Source organism: Myodes glareolus, chromosome 18 (genome assembly GCF_982192425.1).
Source record: "Myodes glareolus chromosome 18, mMyoGla1.1, whole genome shotgun sequence".
In the NCBI taxonomy this organism is placed as follows: Eukaryota; Metazoa; Chordata; class Mammalia; order Rodentia; family Cricetidae; genus Myodes; species Myodes glareolus.
In genome coordinates, this window is record NC_142043.1 from 21,478,756 (window position 1) to 21,498,191 (window position 19,436).

General features: G+C 36.5%; 1 protein-coding gene across 38 annotated transcripts in view; it reads right to left on the bottom strand.

Annotated features, from left to right (window-relative positions):
• The window catches only part of Rims1 (regulating synaptic membrane exocytosis 1), a 483,725-nt gene that overhangs the window by 92,951 nt on the left and 371,338 nt on the right, over positions 1-19,436 (bottom strand). For 14 of the 38 annotated variants that reach the window (XM_085679441.2, XM_087898040.1, XM_085679442.2 and 11 more), the window contains one exon: positions 11,851-11,963. In XM_085679441.2, the coding sequence (XP_085535567.1) occupies positions 11,851-11,963 (113 nt within the window). Of the gene's footprint in view, positions 1-11,850; positions 11,964-12,993; positions 13,177-19,182; positions 19,255-19,436 lie in introns of all 38 variants that reach the window. The other 24 variants (XM_085679438.2, XM_085679458.2, XM_085679423.2 and 21 more) reach the window with 2 other exon arrangements.

Consider the following 19,436-nt stretch of genomic DNA (forward strand, 5'->3'; position numbering starts at 1 on the left):
TTTAAAAAAATTAAGGTCTTCAGAGGTATTATCTTTCATCCTGGTGATATATTAGAATCAAATAATTCTGACACTAACAGTATTATTTAGTTTTAATAACAATTTAGCTTGTTTATCATAGACAACTTTAATTATAATTGTAGATAGTTAACTAAAGTTTGTTACAGTACATTAAATAATTCACCTCCTGTAGTTAACATTGCAGTCTTATTATAAATTGTTTTCCTGAGGTGAAAGGCTGACATCTGTCCCAGAAACTATAGCCTCAGTGCTGTGCTTATGCTGGACAAACCGCAGCTCAGCACGAGCACATGTCAATGTGCAGAACTGTACGTAAAAAGATTCTTTTTTTCCCTTAACACTAATGTCTTGCTCCTTGCTCTGTGCAAATTCAGGTTTTTCAAACCTATCCTTCTAAAAAGCACAATCAAGAATGGACAGGAGCAGAATTTCCTTTTAGGAGCCACCCTTAGGGCTTCTCTTCTTCTAGAACTCAACAAAAAGAATTCCAATCGGAGCACATAGGGTACGATTAGTAACTGTAATTTACAAAGTACTAAGTATGATTGTCTAATGGAAAATATTCTAGGGTACTAAAAATAAAGTCTTGGGTTAAAAGACATTCCTCTTCATATTATGCACTTTGCTAAGATTTGTTTATATATTCTCTCTCTCTCTCTCTCTCTCTCTCTCTCTCTCTGTGTGTGTGTGTTTGTGAGCACGCACTTGCGCATGCACACATGCATGCACACACATGCGTGGACAAAGGCCTAGGAATAAATGACAGTGGACAATTGACAGTTGACAGCATAGGGGTCCTGGGGATTTAACTCAGGTCATGATTTGAAGTTTGTGGTCACGTTTCCTTACATACTGAACCATCTCATGGACCCACATTTCTTAACCCATTGAAAATGTGCAAATGATTTCACCTCGTTCATAATTTGATAATGATGCATGATTGAAGAGTGACGGGCTTTTGTGAATCTACAAATAAGCCAAAACCATTTATGAATTTCCGCTTATACCTTTATGTATTTAAATAGATCTGCCTCTCATATTACTTTAAAAGCCAAGGATAAAAATTTTGAGTATAATTTTATTTTTATTTATGTGTAGATATGTGAGAGTGTGTGTTTGTACACGCGCATATGTTCAGGTGTCCAGAGAGGCCAGAAGAGAACACTGAATCACCTGGAGTTGAAGTCGTGAGCTGGAATATAGACAGGTATAAACTGGAAACCAAAGTGACTTCTTTTGCAAGAGCAACCAGCACCAATAAATGCTGACCCAACTGTCCAGTCCTCTGTTTTAAAAATTTATTTCATAAAAGTACTATTGAAAAAGGTGAGCAATTCTTAATATGTGTTGACTACTGTAATTTTTATATGTCGTTTCCAAAGATGATGGTATTTTTGATATTATAGTAATGTGTAATTTATTAGCAATCCAAGTTAAAGTTTTCATGAATTTACATTTATGTAAAAATGAATCTTTACTAATTTCAAAATCTATAAAGCCAAAAATTAACACAAGCTTAAATTTTGATATTTGAGTCCCGAGAGATGGCTCAGAGATTAACAGCACTGGCTGCTCTTTAAAGAATCCTCATTCAATCGCTGGCCATCTGTAACTCCAGTTCATGGCTCCTGGCGCCCTCTTCTGCCCGTTGTGGACACTGCATGCATGTAGTGAATGCGTAAACATAGGTGTGTAGTGTAAACACCCACAACTAAAACCTGATCTATGTTTCCAAGTGTTTCTCGTGAGACAGAATTTTAAATGGACAAAGTGAATTTCTACATTAACTTTCTTGGTAACGAAAATATTTTCAACATTTATTTTGCAAACACCAATTCATATGAGTCAATCCTGAAACACAATAAGCTCTCACAGGATAACTGAGTTCACTTTGATCTACTACCATATTTCATAGTTGAAAGACTTGAAATCCCTGCTTCCTCTTTACATGGCAACATAGTTACGGTATGGATGGTAAATGACATACCGGAAAGTTGTCAGATATAATGTAACTTAACTATTGATGCCTACAGTGACTCAGGTATTGACAACAGTGTAAAGAATTCATTTTCTCAAGCACTGTATTTTAAGAAGTAAGAAAGAGACAAACAGCAACATAAGACAGAGAACAGGAAGTAGTAAGAGGTTAAGAAGATCCTGCTAATTGAACTTCAGCAGGGAAAAATGATACAAAGTCTGAATACAAAGACATTTTAAACATAAACTTTATTTCAAAATAGTCTATCAGGGAAGGTCGGCTGGTACTTGATGATTTAAAATGCAATACTTGAATTTTTAAGAACTCTAAGTATTTTAAGTATTTTAAGTATTCTTCCTTGCTTAGAAGCAATACAGTAAGAGTTAAGAAAGGGTGGGAGGACTGACTAAATCTAAAGCTGACTCATTGTTCTTCTCAGCTCAGCGCTTCCTAAAATGCATTTATTCAGCGTTTCTATTTGTAAAGAGAAGAGAGTCCTCAGAAAACCTCTCTTGCAATATTATTTTCACACTTGTAATACAGAAACTACAACGACTCATTCTTTGGCTCTATTGCATTCTTTCCACTACATTGTAATTCACCAACTTACCCAGACTGTAGGTGTTATGAGAAAAATGAGCTGAAAGCTACATTATTATCTCTGCTGTGTTTTAAAATGAAGAGATAGTGTCTTCCCTTGATGATCAACCTTACTTTCAAACTTACACGAGCTACTGAGTCGACAGATCTTTACTTAACTTCTACATCATCACTGACATAGCCACTATATGTAAAAATAAAATCCATAAAGTTTTTTTTTTTCACTCTGTACGAGTTCCCAAATCCTAGTGATTGCCTTGAATAAAATACATTCCTCTTTGCAAGTCCAGCAACGTTTTTAGTTGTTCTTGGGCTGCTGTGGAGTAATCCTTTTGTCCACCGCAAAGCTATGTCACTTGGGTAGGTTCAATAAGAAGCTGACCCGCCAGTGCTCTTAGATACTAACTAGTCTCCAGTATTAATGGAGACAGTAAAAGTTTGTGATTATCCAACATGAGAATCAAAGCCAGTGACAAGCGAACTAACACCAGTGGAGTGAAAATGCCACACTGGCTCTAGGAAAATTAAATACGACCATCTCTTTGGTCTACATTAATTGAAATGGAACAGTGGCATGGGTGAGGAAAAAATTATTAACACAAATAATTACCCAAATCTCACCACAATCACATGGCCTCACATTTTGTTTTAGTATGCTTATTTCCAATAGACTGCCTACAGAGCTCCAGATAGTCAATCCCAGGTGAAAGCCTGCAAGCTCCAGCACACCAAGACACCTGTCCTCAACAGAAGGGGCCAGCAACTGACAGAAGAATCATTTATCAAGATTCTCTGTTCTGCTCAAGGTCAAACAGCTGCCATGAAGAAATGAGGTTTTAGAACAGTACTCTTCCTTAGCAGACACCCTTGATATTTGGCCAAGGCCTGCCAGGGAAATTAGCCCTCTGGAATGTAGGGGAATCAGTCTTTGGAGAACATTTATTTTATCAAAAATGCCCTCTAATATTTAGCCTTCCTACTCATTGTTCTAATAACACTAACATAAAATAAACTCTATTTGGGTAGACTTGATGTGATCTAACTTTGATAAACTCAGCTCCTTGGCACAGTCTCTTTACAATGTTTGCCCTATCTGAAGGTCATAAACTAGGCAGGGACCATCCATGATTGGACTTCTTAATTTTATTTTCCTCTTCACTTCCTTTACAAATCTCAGGAGGGATGGGTGAACAAAGTCTTTGATCAGTTAGGTATATCTTGCAAGAACTGTTATGTGTGAAATATCTAGAAGCTTTAATGCCTATCATAATATCTTTGCTAGGAAATACACTCAACTGAACAGAACGGGAGGTCAAAACCACATCCTCTCGGTTATGTGGTGTGACTCTCTGAGAAGCTAGAATAATATATAGGCAATGATCAACTAAACATCCTTTGAATACAGAAAGTTTAAATCGTTATTTATGATATATATTCAAGTAAAAATACTGCACCAGAATGATTCAGCCCAGAATATTAAGAAACACGAACCTTCAAAAATATTCTCTCTCTTTCCATTGGCTTGTCTTTGCCCCACCCATAGCTTTCTGTTGCTCTCCTAGAGTTTCATATGCACTGAGCAATCACACTACCGTAGAGTTTTAGCTCAATACTACATATCTTAAATCTTAACCTACAAGAACAGGAAATGACTGACCTGGTGTCTTATGCTATCTATTAAATAATAACTTGTGAAAAATTACAATCTTTTGTTACTATTTAAAGACAATTAAGACAATGAGGAATTTTAAAATTACAAATTGCTAAACGTGGAACTTCAAGCATATTTCTTTTCATTTTACCACTCTACCCTACTAGTATTATAAATGATTAATGAACTATATTATAATTAATGCAACAGAAAGTAAGAAAATTTCAACTTTCACTTTTATATCAATTCAATCTAATTAAGATTAATGCCACATTTGCATAAAATTTATTTTGTATAACTTAACACTCAAACTCTTTCTGTCATCATTTAGCAGGAGAGAGAACAGGCAATATGCTTTGGCATTTATTTTAGAACTTAGATTAAAAGAGCAGTTGACTAGAGGCATGCCTTAATCAGTTCTTACAATCTTGTTACAATAATTATTATACATTCCATTAGTCGGGTGGAAAACAAAAAGCAACAAAACGCCATTTGCTTTTTGTTCCTTTGAAATAATTTAATTTCTTGAACTCTAAATGTCTTTAATTATCCAGGTGCATAAATTACACATGTTTTATAATTGAGGGCAGCATATTTGTAGAAGACATAATGCAATGTGCTCTGTTATGATTCAAAATTGTTCCCAGGAGCCAGAGATAATGCAGTTAAGAAATATCTAAAGGCATAGAAAAGAGAAATGTATCATGACAATAACATTTTTCTCACCTTGAAGTCATTTAATTTCTGGTTCACTTTTGATCTTCTTCTATCATTATTTCGATGCCCCCAAACTACATTCATGGGCTCTTTAAAACTGTCCAGGAAATGTAGCAGAGAGGGAAAAAGTGGCTTATTTTTAGAATGAATGATTAAAAAATAGGCCTAAAAGCAGTCTGCGTAACCTAAAATGCTAGCATCTCTCAGCTTTCAGCATAAAAAGAGGCAAAGGTAAATAAAGCGATATGAACATTTCTTTGTCACTCGTCACCTGGACTTTCAACCCCAGAATGTAAAGTCTCGGCCACATAGAAAGAACCTGGTTTTTGTGGCTGCTGCCGGTGTTGCATGGGCGATTTAACAGGAAACCAGGTATAGATTTAGCTGCCTGGCCCACAGCTGCGTCAGCAGGTGGCCCCATAAAAACTAAGCAGCCCTCTCCAAGATCACAGTGTCATGAAAACCTCTGTTGCGTGCTGAGGGCAAAGAGGACAGAACACAGACTACATGATCAAAATCCGGGCCTGCCTTCCAGCACCTGAGGCAGTTCAACTTAAGCCGTAAGGCTCTGTTTCTAAACAGGATAAGTACTCTGTATGCACAGTAGGCATCAACTAAAACAGGGTGCTGAGTTCCTGTACCACAAAGCGGTTTTGAATAGGGTCCTTGGGGGAGGGCCTACCACTTACCAAGTGAGTGACTGACAAGGGTGTCAGGTTTCCAATCTCTTGAAGATTTAGATGTCTCAGAAAATAAAGGGCATTAATACTCAAATTTTGGGATGTTATGAAAATATGAGCTAATGCACAACACTCTCAGTTGTGTGACCAATACATAGTGAATGGTATATTTTGTTTATCATGAACTGTGCTCTGGAACACAACCAGGCTATTCCTCTTATGGGTCGAGTGGCCAACTGTTTTTCCAAAATCTGTTGCAATTTTAGCACTTACAGTGTTGCGTGATCCTTGGAAAATTGGAGTCTTTAGTTGTGAGATAATTTTATACACAGTCATCAAAACAAAGGCAAATTGATGAGCTTATCGGCCTCTATGGTCATTCAGTCCTCTTGCTCATTTTCTCAGGGAGCAATCATTCAAACTACATACATTCCCTATTATAGATTAAAGAAAAGGGTCTGCAGCTATGAGATTTCTTTGTACAGAGAAGACATCGTTCACCTTCAGCTTCTAACATGACTGAAAAAAAAATTCTGAACTTGCTTTACTTCCTTCTGGACTGTGAGGGTGACTATTAGTGGTTACATTGGTTCAAACCCTAGAGGAGGAACGCATCATCCTGGCTGCTGAGTCTTGCTGGGTGAGCTTTCATATTTGTCTCCTGTGTTGATTCCAGTTCCATGTCTGTTTGGTGAAGCCTAGATACATCCTTCCTCAAAGACTTGGATGAGTATAAGACCCACCTATGAAAACTTTAATATTTGATGTGGTTTAAATGTGCATCCTGCATACAAACTTTCTTTTGTATTACATGGAGATTTTTTAGGAGCCAACCTGGCTTTTGGTTGATAAGAATTATACGAGACCTCTAATTAAATGTTCTTCTAAGTAATTGTTGGTTTGTATCTTTTAGAAAATGAGTGAGACTCATTTCCAATATAAAGTCCAAATGTTTTGGAGCTGGAGACATGGTTCAGTGGTTAAGAGCACTCGCTGTTCTTTCAAAGAACCCATGTTCAGTTCCCAGCACCTGTGACGGTTGTCTGAGCTCACAACTCCAGCTCCTGAGGAATCTGATACTCCCAAGGATACCTGCACCCATGTGAACACCATACATAACTAAAAATGATAAAAATAAATCTTAACAAAACAAATAAAAGATTTAAAGAAACATTCAAAGGAGTCTACCACACAGATAACCTTCCAAATCAAGTAATATTCTTCTGGATCTAAGAAAAAAACACACTGGTTATTTTTGTACTGTTGAATAAAAGGTTGTTTCTGATACCTAAGCTAGGAATACAAGGCAGTCATGAGCTTATTAAAGCCTAAGGCAACAGCTTACTCATTTCATTGAAGAGCCTTTTCTTTTAGTTACTATTTGTTCTTGGTATGTCAAACAGTATTTGCTCAGACGTGTACTTTTTGTGTCTGACATATAATTCCATTCTGTGTAATTTCAGACTAAACAGAATTGAATATAATCTCCCATACTGAGGTTCCCAACATATGCTAGGAATATTAAGATTTATGTGTGTCTATGTGTGCGTGCATTTACACAAAGAGTTCAGGTGAGAGAGCTGTGCCCCTGAAACTAGACGTAAAAGAGATTTTGAGCTGCTTGGTGTGAGTGCTAGGCAGTGAACTCAGGTCCTTATCAAGACCAAGACGTAGTCTTAACCATTGAGACTTCTTTCTGAAGCCAAGGACAGACAGCTTGACTAGGGATAGAGCTGTTAACAGGACTAACTCTGAGAGTTACTAAAATAAACAAATCAATTCAAACTGCTTTTAAATATCTGATAAACACACCTATCAACAACACATGGTGAAAGTATTATTAAGACACTATTATTATGATTTATAAACTTATATTCAAAAATTTAATAACCAGGCCAGGTATAATTCTGAAAAACAACTGATGTGGGAGTACAAAAGGTGGAAGCCAGAAACTCAGTTCAAATGTAAGTGAAAAGATCAAAAATAATTTTTGATCAAAAAGTCATAGTAAATGCCCGAGACTTCCCATGAGAATGGGCTGGATGAATTCTGCTTCCTGTATCTCTCAGGTAGACAGGATGAATAATAAACCAATCTCTAAACCCAGACCACTAATATAGGTCGCCTCTCTAAACATGCATGAGTATAAAGTTTAGAAAGTTCATGAAGCTCATGCTAAAGAGACAGTAAAGTGTAGGGACTTTCCATTCTACACAGTACATGTTAGCCAGAGAGGATACTGGGAAGTCATAATCAAATCCTCTATCTGTGAGAGCAAGAAAATAGAATCAACCCAAGGAAACTCAGCAAGAAATAAAGAATATATCACAAATTCCTATTATAAAATAAAAAAGTTACCATGTAAGATATACATTACTAGTTTATAGAAATGTTTTAGTTATCAATATAGATAAGTGAATTTTGCATCAAACTATGCTTAGTTTTAAGATGTTTTCCTCCTTGATCTATACTTTGTGACTATGAAAGAACGGACAAGTGACACAATCCCTCCAGAGAAATAACTATCAAATGATTTTGATCATTATACTAATGGTTGCATGGCTCTTACATATCATAAAAGATACAGGATGAATGATTAAAAGTTACATTAATATTTACCTTTAGTAGAAGAGTTATATTTTTCTTGTTCTTCAATGAATTAAATGCACATAATGATGGAAACAAAAGAAAGAAATCAGCAAATTTATAGTTAGACATGGAAATGTGAATTAAGAAAATGGCATGAATATTAAAATGCATAACACATAAGGTGACATGGTAAACTGCATGATAAACCATGAGGAAGTTTTACATATGGCATCGAAATTAATTCAAAAATGAAAACAGCAATTCAAAGATTTAAACAAAACAAAAATCTCGGGAAAATAACTTTCTTGATATTCCAAATGCATATGCTACAATGCAGTTTCTTGACTTTTAAGAACTGTATATTTTGGCAACAATTTTACTGAAACAGTACAATTTAAACCCACCACTGTCTTACACTATTGAAAGCATACTTAATCTACATAGAAACTTTAATTGTATAATTGCCATTTCCTATGATTTGAAATTCTATGTGATCAATCCCTTTTCCTCTCTTGAGTAGAAACTATATAACCTATGACATGGAAACACTTCTGTAGCATTTCTGTGATATATATATATATATATATATATATATATATATATATATGTATCTTTTCTTTTTTCCTCAAATTTATAGTAAATACTTCAAGACAAAATTACTAACAATTTTCACAGATTGCATATATTAGATATTTCTTAAAACTATACTTCCCTTTTTGCTATTATATTATCTACTGAAAAATAACTGGCTGTCACAGCGGAAGGGAGGTGTCAGAATGGTCTCATGTGTTAAGCAGTCCATGTGATGTCTACACAGACCCACAGGCTTGCCTTTAACTTTATGAATGATCTTTACACGTTTCATTAAGAGACCACAATGAAGCAGAACTACCTGACCTGTTCAGAAAAGTCAAACGTTTAAACCATCACTCACAGCTGCCTTCATCTTTACTCTATGTAGAATGATACTATATTACATTCAATACTGCCATGTAATAAAAAAATTTCAAGGAACTCACTACTTTCAATTTTTACATATTAAGAACAAAGCATACACTATATTTTAATCTGTATTTATGTCAAATTATGTACTATAATAATCTAATTTTTCTAGATGCCTACTTTTATATACCCAGATTTCACATATTGTGTTCATACTTATATTTCTTAAGGGAAATTTTAAAGTAATTTTCAAATACTCAATAAATATATCTTTTAAAATGACAGTCTTTACAATTGGAAAATCTGCTTATAGTACATAAGATATAATAAATATCACTGATAAAAATTTTAAAAATATCCAATGAATCAAATCATCTTTGTAGTCACCCTAAAACAATAATATAGATAATTATATACAGAAAATGTATTAATAAATTAGTTTATGATTATATCAAGAAATTGTATCTCTGTCTAGGAAACTAATCCACTGAAAGTACTTTGTTCTTACCAATCAGTTGTTTACTAACTGAATTACTTTTTAAAACATTAAGTCAACCCTTTCTAAGAGATTAAACAAGAAAAAAAAAAACAAAAGTCAAGTGAGCTTAAGCAGTAACAAATAAATTTCAGCTGATGTTAATTCCCACATGAAATTTGTTAGACTGTAGTCTAACAAATTTATCAAAAAAGAAATTAATGACATACTTATATCACCTTAAGAACAGTGAAATTCATCATAAATAAAATGCATTAAGTATTGTCTAGCCCATGATCAAATCACTTCAGAAACCCATTAGGGACAAATGTGTCGCGTGAGCTCTTCAGTATGAAAACACCCCTAAAAGATGGCAGGAGACACTGCTACCATTTACCACAAGCCCCAAGGCATGTCCAAATGCCATGAAGTGCACCTCAGAAGGCTTAGATTAGATAGCACATGATGACTATCCCATTTACAGGCTTGTCTATATCAGAAACTTCAACAACAAACTGTGTTAACTAAAGTATTTGCCATAATTAGTATCACAATATCTCCAGAAGGGTTATTCCCACTCATCCCATTCTTCCCACCTCAATCCAATCCTTACACATGGTTGTGTTCTCTGAAAGACAGCTGCGAATACGAACATCATAAAGAGTAGATATTAACAAAGGAACATGAATTTTAAAAATAAACAGGTAGTCCAATTGACCTTGAAGAAATATTACTATAGTGCCGCATGGAGTGTTTTACTTGCAACTGGAGGAAATGCAAAGAATTTCAGAAACACATGACTTGCTGAGTTTCATTGTTACCAGCAACACTGGGTTTCTAGTGAAGTATCCAAATTTACAGTTTGTTCAGTTGTGCAACAAGAGTTCATGAATGAGTACGTTAAAACGCCATCATCTATTTGTTAAAAAAAATCAAACTTTTGACAGAAGCATTGTTAGTATAAGTATTGTTCAAATAACATGATTTTCCCCTCAATCATCTCAAAACATTTCAGGAAAGAAACAAGCGCCTGTTAGAAATGTGGATCATACCATCGAAATCTGGTATTTTAGAATTTTCACCAAGACTGCCTTTGCTAATTGACTAAATGTATACATTTACCTCGTCCTTGACCACTAAAGCATGCTGTACCCACAAGAAACATCATTTTCAAGACACAAATCTGGCTGTTCGCATAGCTTTTATGGTACCCTTTGCAGTATTGAGTTAGTAAGTCTACACCACTTATTCATGCTAACGTTCCTATTATCAAGCATTTTGCAAGGTAAAACAGGCCACTTCGATCCCTGAAGCGATGCAGTCTGTGGGGAAATGCAAGTTTTACAGCAGCGGCAACTAACAGCGTTGGAAAAGTACTCAGAAAGCAAACCATCAGGCTATATCATGGGGATGTAGAGTGGTAATGGATGTTTTACTATGTTCATTGTTCTTGAACCACAGTCCTGAACTAGAAAAAAATTAAGTCATTCGTTTAGTCACTGCTAATATATGCATTAGAAAATACTAATGTCATTGACCTACTAGGAAACGGGTCAGAGAAATAGTATTTTAGTCCAGCATTTCAAACATTTAACACATATCCTTTAATCTTGGTTTCTACTGTCAAAACAAATCTCCCCTCCTCCAAACACATACATGGCAATTCTTTTAGGAAAACAACCCATGCATATTTAATGTAAGAAACCCAGACAATGCGGCTCATAGCAAAAGGACAAATATATGTTTTGAGTAATTTTTACCACCGAACTATTTAAAACTCAAGATATGGTTAATGAAGTTAGGATGGAGAACACGCAGTGATCATATTTAACTTTATTTTTTTAAAAAAAAAAATAACGTAAGCCCTTTTTTGTTTCAGCACATAAAATAACAGACAGTACTGAGGATTTCAGAATGTATATCACCTAGTATTATGACTTTGAAAAACTGTTCAGGACTCCACCCACTCTGTTAAGCATTCATCTAAATTCAATCACTCACTCAGTCACTCAACAAATGCTGATTGCTGTGTGGCATGGAACACTGAAACTAGGTGCTGGGGTAAAATTTTAAGAAACTTAATGCTTAGGATTAGAAAGCTGAGTAGGACCCAAACCGTGTCATTTCATAAAAGGGAGTGGCAAGAGGAGAAGTTTATCAACTCCAGGTGTTTGGACAAAGATCTCTTTTTGGATACCTTGTTCTATACTGCCGCTTCGAACTGGCACCTGTGGAAGCTGTCTTCCCCTGCGACTGCTGAAGGATGTGTCTGCTGGCGGAGACCGCGTCGGGCTTCCTTGTCGGTGCGTTCTGTAGGCAAACAGCAAAGGGCGGGTGAAATGCCAATACAGTCTGGCAAAGCATTTTTCCCTTTTTCCAGTCACTATGAAAACAGGCAGAAAACACCTAACTTAGTTATTGGAAGCCAAATCCAATACTATAAATGACACACGTAAAAGGGCTGCTGCATGAGGCTGAAGGAGGCACGTACACATTCTACACAGTGGATTCTTGAATTAAGCAGAATGTGATTGACTTTCTCTGATTCGTGCTTTCTTAAAGACATCCGTTGTGTTAGTACCATGACAGAACTGACCACAGCCTCTGAATCTTAAACTATATAAACACGTATGTAAAGAATTAAAAAGGCATGTTGCCAGACAGCTGTAGCTAAACTCACACATGCTTTAAAGTCATGTATAATAATAAGTTCTCGATGCACAGCCAGATGTTAGTTACCAAGAAGTTGTGCATTGTTTTTCAATAGAAACAAGCAACGAACCTTGAAAAGGATTTCAAATAACCTTGGACACATGCTACAGAATCTCCTGATGTGAGGATTAATGTTGGAAATGAGAATGTGAGAGGCATGCAGATACTCAGTCCCACCCAGGTAAAGCTGCCCTCCACCTGCTGGCATTCGCTTTGGAACTGAGGAAGTTTTAAACACTACATGGCTCTATAAACACATATAGAAGGTTACTTTATAAAACTCTCTGATACTCTAACAAACGAATACATATTTGATTGTGAGTAAACTCCTCATGAAGCATTTCACATGGTAAAGTATATATGATAGGGCCACGGACAGATGAAAGGACAGAACACAGCCAGGTTTAGTTGTCGATGGCAGCGATCTGGCAGGAACTGGGGAACTCTGCCAGCACAGTGAAGCTAGATGCCAGTGCGAGGGGATGTGGGTGAGGACTCGGGTCACAGAGAAAAGAGTAGGAACCATGGCGTCATAATGAATGACAGCTTCGAGTGCTCAGGAAGGAACAACACCACACCAACACCCGGCAGCAGGACACGCATGCTGGGCTGGACACTGAATAGCAACCTTGTCAGGAGCGGAGAAGGTGGCGCCGAGCCTCCAGGGGCAAGGTGGTGCATAGAACCCAGGGTTCTGACACTAGAGTGCTCGCTCGACCGCGAGCGAGTGGGAGGCTTTCCCCTAATGACTGCTTGATCAGTTGCTCTTGGGATTGCGTATCCCCTTCTAGAAAGGCATGATGGGAGAACCCTAAAACATTAGTGTCAAAAGAGATCTTCAGTCAGCAGGTTTCATTAACGCAATTCCAACACAGTCGTCCAAGGAAAACCTGGATACTCTTAAAGTGAGTTTTCAAGTACAAGAGAAACACTCGTCACACAGTTATTGAGAAGAAAATGTCACTGTTATCCAAACATCTCTGTGTTATAAAGGGCCAACCTAAGTTGTCCTAATATCCTCAAGTTCTTGTGAACCCTCCACCATCAAAGAATTCAGTCTTTTTCTTTTGGTGGGGATGGGGTTATTGAACTCTATGTCCAGTGTGCCGAAAAATGGAGAATAGAAAACAGGGACAAAATAAAGGTTTCTTGATTGAACAAGTGTGTGAAATTACATTGATGGTATTCTATAAGAGTGAGAAATCTAAATGTATGGACGCTTTTACGATATTCATAGTTCTACAGTGCAAGAAGTAAGTCTATGGTAAATAGAAAACCAAAAGATCATGTTTCTTCATCTCAGTCCAACACTAAGAAATAAAAATAAAGCTTGAACAGTACTTAATTTATACACCTAATTAAGCACAAATGGTAGGTGTGTGTGTTAAACAGGTTCTCTTAGATGTGATAGTATCTGAAAATGCCTTTTTGAATATAAGGGTAGTTAACTTCATTTGGTATTCAAGACAATTATGAAACAATTTTCTAAAATAGATACTAAGAATTAAATTGATACATATACATACATGTGCATATCTCCATAAAACTGATGCATGCTTTTGATCCTTTTATCATGTTAGTATTATTTTAATTAAGTGATGGTTAATATTCCTGTTATGCATCACATTGACAAGAGTTTGACAAAATCTCATTCTTTCATAGCAATAAAAGGAAATGTGTTTATTGTCTACAAGTGTGAGAATAACACACCTCAATACTTCTGTTAAGTAAAATACTTTTTACAACAAACCTGATTTTTGCTTTATGTCTTTCATTTCAGAACAGTGAAAAAGAAAATGTCAGCTTTCAGAGAATAAGAGAGTGCATCTTACACTTGGAATAAAGGTACATTATATCCTCTTAGGCTGCAGATTACAGCTTTATTAGATATTGAGTCCTGCCCTGAAACCTCACCTATCACTGCTACTTACAACCTAAAAGGGATCTTCTGATATTCTAACATTCAAATAGTTTACCTATTCTAACTTACTTGCTCATGAGATTAACTAGACCAAACTGAGAAGGGAAGAATTTCTATGACATATTTCCAACGCTAAACAATGTTTTATTTATCCTTTATAAGTCATTATTATGAGAATCAGATTGTTCAAAATATATGTATTGTTTGTGGTTTGGAATTTTAATTGTACATTTTTCACATTAGCAATAGAGTGTTTCTCAGACACTACAATTTTATGATAATCTTACTTTATCTCTTGGTGAAATGTCTAACCCCATAAGAACAACCTGAGTGTGACTTTAGATAAGAATAATTTGGGTGGACTTTATGTTTCAACAAATAATACGAAAATGCTATAACAACCATATTCAGAAGTCATGAATGGATTCAGGGTAAATACTTTACTGCTTTAAAATATGTGACTTGGAGAGCCATCCTTGAGCTGGAAGGAGGTTGGCAGAATCTGAAAAGAGCCCATGTTGTTCCAAGTTCAAGATTTTTCACAAAAATCTTTGGTTCTTTTTTTCCTTTACACAAAATAACTCTTCATTGTCCCATTAGCAAAAAAGTTCTTGCTACATGTCAATCATGGAGTACAGCTCAGAGGATGGGTAAAGTTCTTGCTACATGTCAATCATGGAGTACAGCTCAGAGGATGGGTAAAGTCACTCAGAGCAAGAGAGGGATGTGATCACGGAGTTCCAGGAGGATGAACTTGTAAAGAGGTGAACAAAGTTTTGCAGAGAAGAGGCAATGGAATTAAGAATGGTTTGTCCAGGCAAATGGAAAGGAGAGCCGGTCAAGAATTTCAAGGTACAACAGTATAGAGATGAGAGAATCAAGGCTGCTGGCCCTTGGTCATTTTAACAGAATGGGATATAATAGAAGGAAAGGCGGTTAAAAGAATGGGAGAGACTTAGAGTGAACGTGTTAGAGAAGGAAACCAAGAATGGATGGAAGAAAAAAGAAACAAGATCTAAGAGACAATGAGATAACAGTAAGATCTTTAATGTTAGCATGGTGACAGCTACATGCTAAGCTCTGAAAGTGTGTGTGCATTTATATGGATACAGATGTGCATGTATCTGTGAACTTTTGTGCTGTAACCCTTTGATGCATAATTACGACTGTTTTTATAAATACAACTGAGGCTCATTCATAACCTGCACAAAGACAATGGGAGAAAATACTAGAGACAGGATCTGCACAGGTTTGCCGAGAACCAACAGGGGCCTTCTTTTCTGACATTGACAGATTGTGCAATTTCTTCTTGACTTTTGTTCTGAACACTTGAACCCAAGGCTTCAGCATGCTAGATGGAAATTTTACTCATGACATTATTTACTGTAACAGAACTTGTTTTAATACTGAGGGACAAAACAAAAAAATTACCACAACATACAGATATACATCTAAAAATTGAATGATGTAGTATGGCTGAAAGGAATCATGGCCTCAGAGTTTACAGGATAAAAATGTAGGCAAATGACATTTAATAAGTCTTCTTTGCATAATCTGCCATGGGTATACACATCCACATATACAGTAGCTCACCTCTGCAAGTGTGTATCTAAATATTTACTTCTGGGTTCAATCACAGCCTGACTTCCTTCACTGAACTCCACTGTGTTAAATTGAACTAAACGCACTTCACTGCAAAACCCTAGCTCTTTAGCCAGACAGTTCAAGTTTTTCAGATGTTCCCACCTGAAGCTCTAAACTCAGATTTTGGTATTTCTGTATTTTAATGACCTGCTGAAGAGGTGGGAATGTACACAGCATTTAAGTTCCAAAACAGTTTCTTCTCTGATAGCCTTTTCTGGCCTGTAAGGCTCCTTCCCATTGCTCCAACACATAAAACAGCACACCTGTAGGCAATTCTAAATGATAAACAAAACACCCAACAGGCAAAATTCCGGATATGGTACCACAAATAATAATGATGATGATGATGATAATGATAATAATAATCGGGGTTCTCTCAGTTGAACTTGCATGGAGGTGAAAAGTGAAATGTTATTTTTTATTAGAACATTCTCTTTGGCTCTTTTTCTTCTTTTGCCATTTTGTCATATTCCAACTTGTTGACTTTTCTATTTATCTTATTTCATTTTATTATTATTCCTTAGGGGCCCTGTTTGTTTTCTAATGAAGGACAAAAGGAGTATGGATCTGGATGACAGAGGCTATGGGGAGAAACTGGGAGGAAAGGGGAGGAGAAACCTTAAGACTATTTTGCATGGAAAACAATCCATTATATAAAAGAAAAAAGAGAGAAAGAGAGGATGGGGCCAGACTTTGAGTGGTCAGAAACAGAAGACAGTGTTAGCTGTACCTGCTTTCCACCCCTAACAGGCCACAGTATATTTTCTTGTTAGACTCTACCACCCAACAGCAAGTTTGCTTCAGATAAATGTAAAACCTGGATAATTCCACAGTAACATGTTTCAGAATCTACTGCATAACTGTAATGTCAGGTTTCTGTGTACGGTTATTAGCCTCTAAAGGTCAAGGGTCAACTTCCAGTTTGGGGGTATTGCCAAGTGGTAGAGCATTGTTTGCCTAACAAACACATGCCCTTGGGTTTCACTAAAAGCAGTTAGAAGGAATGAAGGGAGGGAGGAAGAAGAGAGGAGAAAAGAGGGAGGAGAAAGGGAAGAAAGAAGGAAAAAAGAGGGAAAAGGCATAGAAGAAGAGCCAGTGCACTAGGGATAAATACGGGTGTATAAAATGACTCTTTGGAGCCTATTCCCTATGGAGGGATACCTGCTCAGTCTGGATACAGCGGGGAGGGCCTTGGTCCTGTCTTAAGTGATTACAGACTTGGTGGACTCTGGTGGGAGACCTCACCCTCTGTTAGGAGTGTATGAGGATGAGGTGGGGAGAAGGCAAAGGGAGTGGGAGGACAGAAGTGGGAGAGAACAGGGATGGTATATAAAATAAGACTGTTTAAAAAAAAAGGTCAGTGTACAACATTCACATAGTGAATTAATTAACCTTAGCTACATATTAACTCAGAGCTCCTGCAGTAACTACCATCAGTGTGACTTTGAACATGCAGGTCAACTCCCTTGTAACAAGTATTCAACAGTTTCCTTAAAAGTTAGTCATTTAGATTCCTATAAAAATCAGTCAAGTATGTTAATCACCACACATATCAGAGGCCAGTGTTTGCAGCTAAGCCAAGGCTGAAGGCTGGAAATGCATGCATTCATTACCAACAACTCCTTGGTTGTGTTTAATGCTTCCATTTCTGTCTCACACTCCAATTACTGTTTTGCTCTTTTTTTCTATTGATACTTTTTGAGTCCCCCTATATTCTTGTGTGCTGTAAAGTGTCTGTCTAAAGGACCAATAGCTCTGTGGATTAACAGATTTCAACAGTGTTTCCTTTTCTCCATATTAACGAATGCTTTGATATCTCTCCTCCTATTTTTTTCAGATTTAATCTCCACAAAAAGGAAATGCCTTCATTTTTGCTGATCACTACTTATTCCTTACACCAGAACTCAAGGTGGCCTGAGTTTATGGACTAAATAAATCACTGAACTGCACAGACTCCGAGCCATGGTGTCTTCCATCATTTACTCTTAAATATTTTGATGCATCTCCCAAACTGCTTTCTTTCTCCCTTTTCCCCTTTTTTAAGCATTTATTTATTTATTACGTAAAGTGTTCTGCCTGTATACATGACTGCCCATCACAAAGGACACCAGATCTCATTATAGATGGTTGTGCAACTATGTGAGTGCTAAAATTGAACTCAGTACCTCTGGAAGAATGGTCAGTGCTAATAACTTCTGAGTCATTTCTCCATCCCCCCAAACTGTTTCCAAATGGATCTATATTTCTGAAACTCAAAATCAAACATCCACTGCCCAGGTTTAAGGACAGCATATGCTAAACAGAGAGTCTTTAGTACATTAACATGGCATGGTCATGCCAGTCTTAATATCTCAAGAAGTCTACAGTTCAAGTTTTAGTTTCCTTTTTTTTTGTCTTCTGATTTCCATTCTCTAATCACGAATAGGTACTTTACTAAAAAATTATTTTCTAGTCATATGTTTTCTTATATTTTCCCATTTCACATTTACACAAAATTTTACCTATTGATTTAGTTCAGTAAGGCTGGTGTGTTGAATATTTTCAAATTCCAATGCCCTATTCATACTTCTGTTTTCACTATGCCTGAAATACATCTGATATTGAACATATCCATTCACCTGTTTCCATTCATGTCTAATGGCCAACTATTCATTATGTATATTACTATGACTTTCTAGGTGTTTCTTGGATGTGCCAAGAGAAGTCAAATATGTTTCACCTAAAGTTACACAACACACTTAAAACTCGAAAAACTAAAAAATCATCAATAATTCCTTAGATTTTTCTTTACATAAAAACAGCAAATAAGTACGAGAATCATAGATTACACCCTTGTAGAAAATGAGACTTTTTGAAAAACACATTATTCAAATATCTAATACACACTCAAATTGTTCACACTTTCCCAGTTATGATTCACGAGAAGCATTTGATGTGATCACAGAAGGAAAACATCCAGGTTCTAACACGTGTGTGAAAAGGAGCACGTGTCTAGACCTCCATAGACATGAGATTGATCATGAAGAAAAACCATGTTTGCTTGTCCCTTAACACCTACTATTTAAGGGCAGCCCACACAGTGACATTGTCTTTTTCTTCAGCCACTTTTCTCACATAGCTATCGGTTCATATCCGTGAGGCATGCCAAGCATCACAGTTTGTGTGTGTATCCTGGAATGTTAAGGGAGAGGCGGGGCACTCCCGGGTCTATGTAAAAAGGAAGACGGCGGCACAGCACAACAACAAGCCTACCTGTCTGCATCAGAGGCTGTGCATTTCCTAGTCTGTTTTTGGATGCTAGATCTTTCAGACTTTCTGGAGTGCCTGTGGGAATGAAATGTTAAAGAAATACAAAATAGATGATGAATAAAGCTACAGTCACGTCAAACAATGAAAAAGAAAAACAAGACATGAACAATGACAACTTAGCTTACCTAAATGGGCTTGTCAGTCAACACTTTCACAATTAAAAAAAAATAACAAATAAATACAACATTGAAATCAGA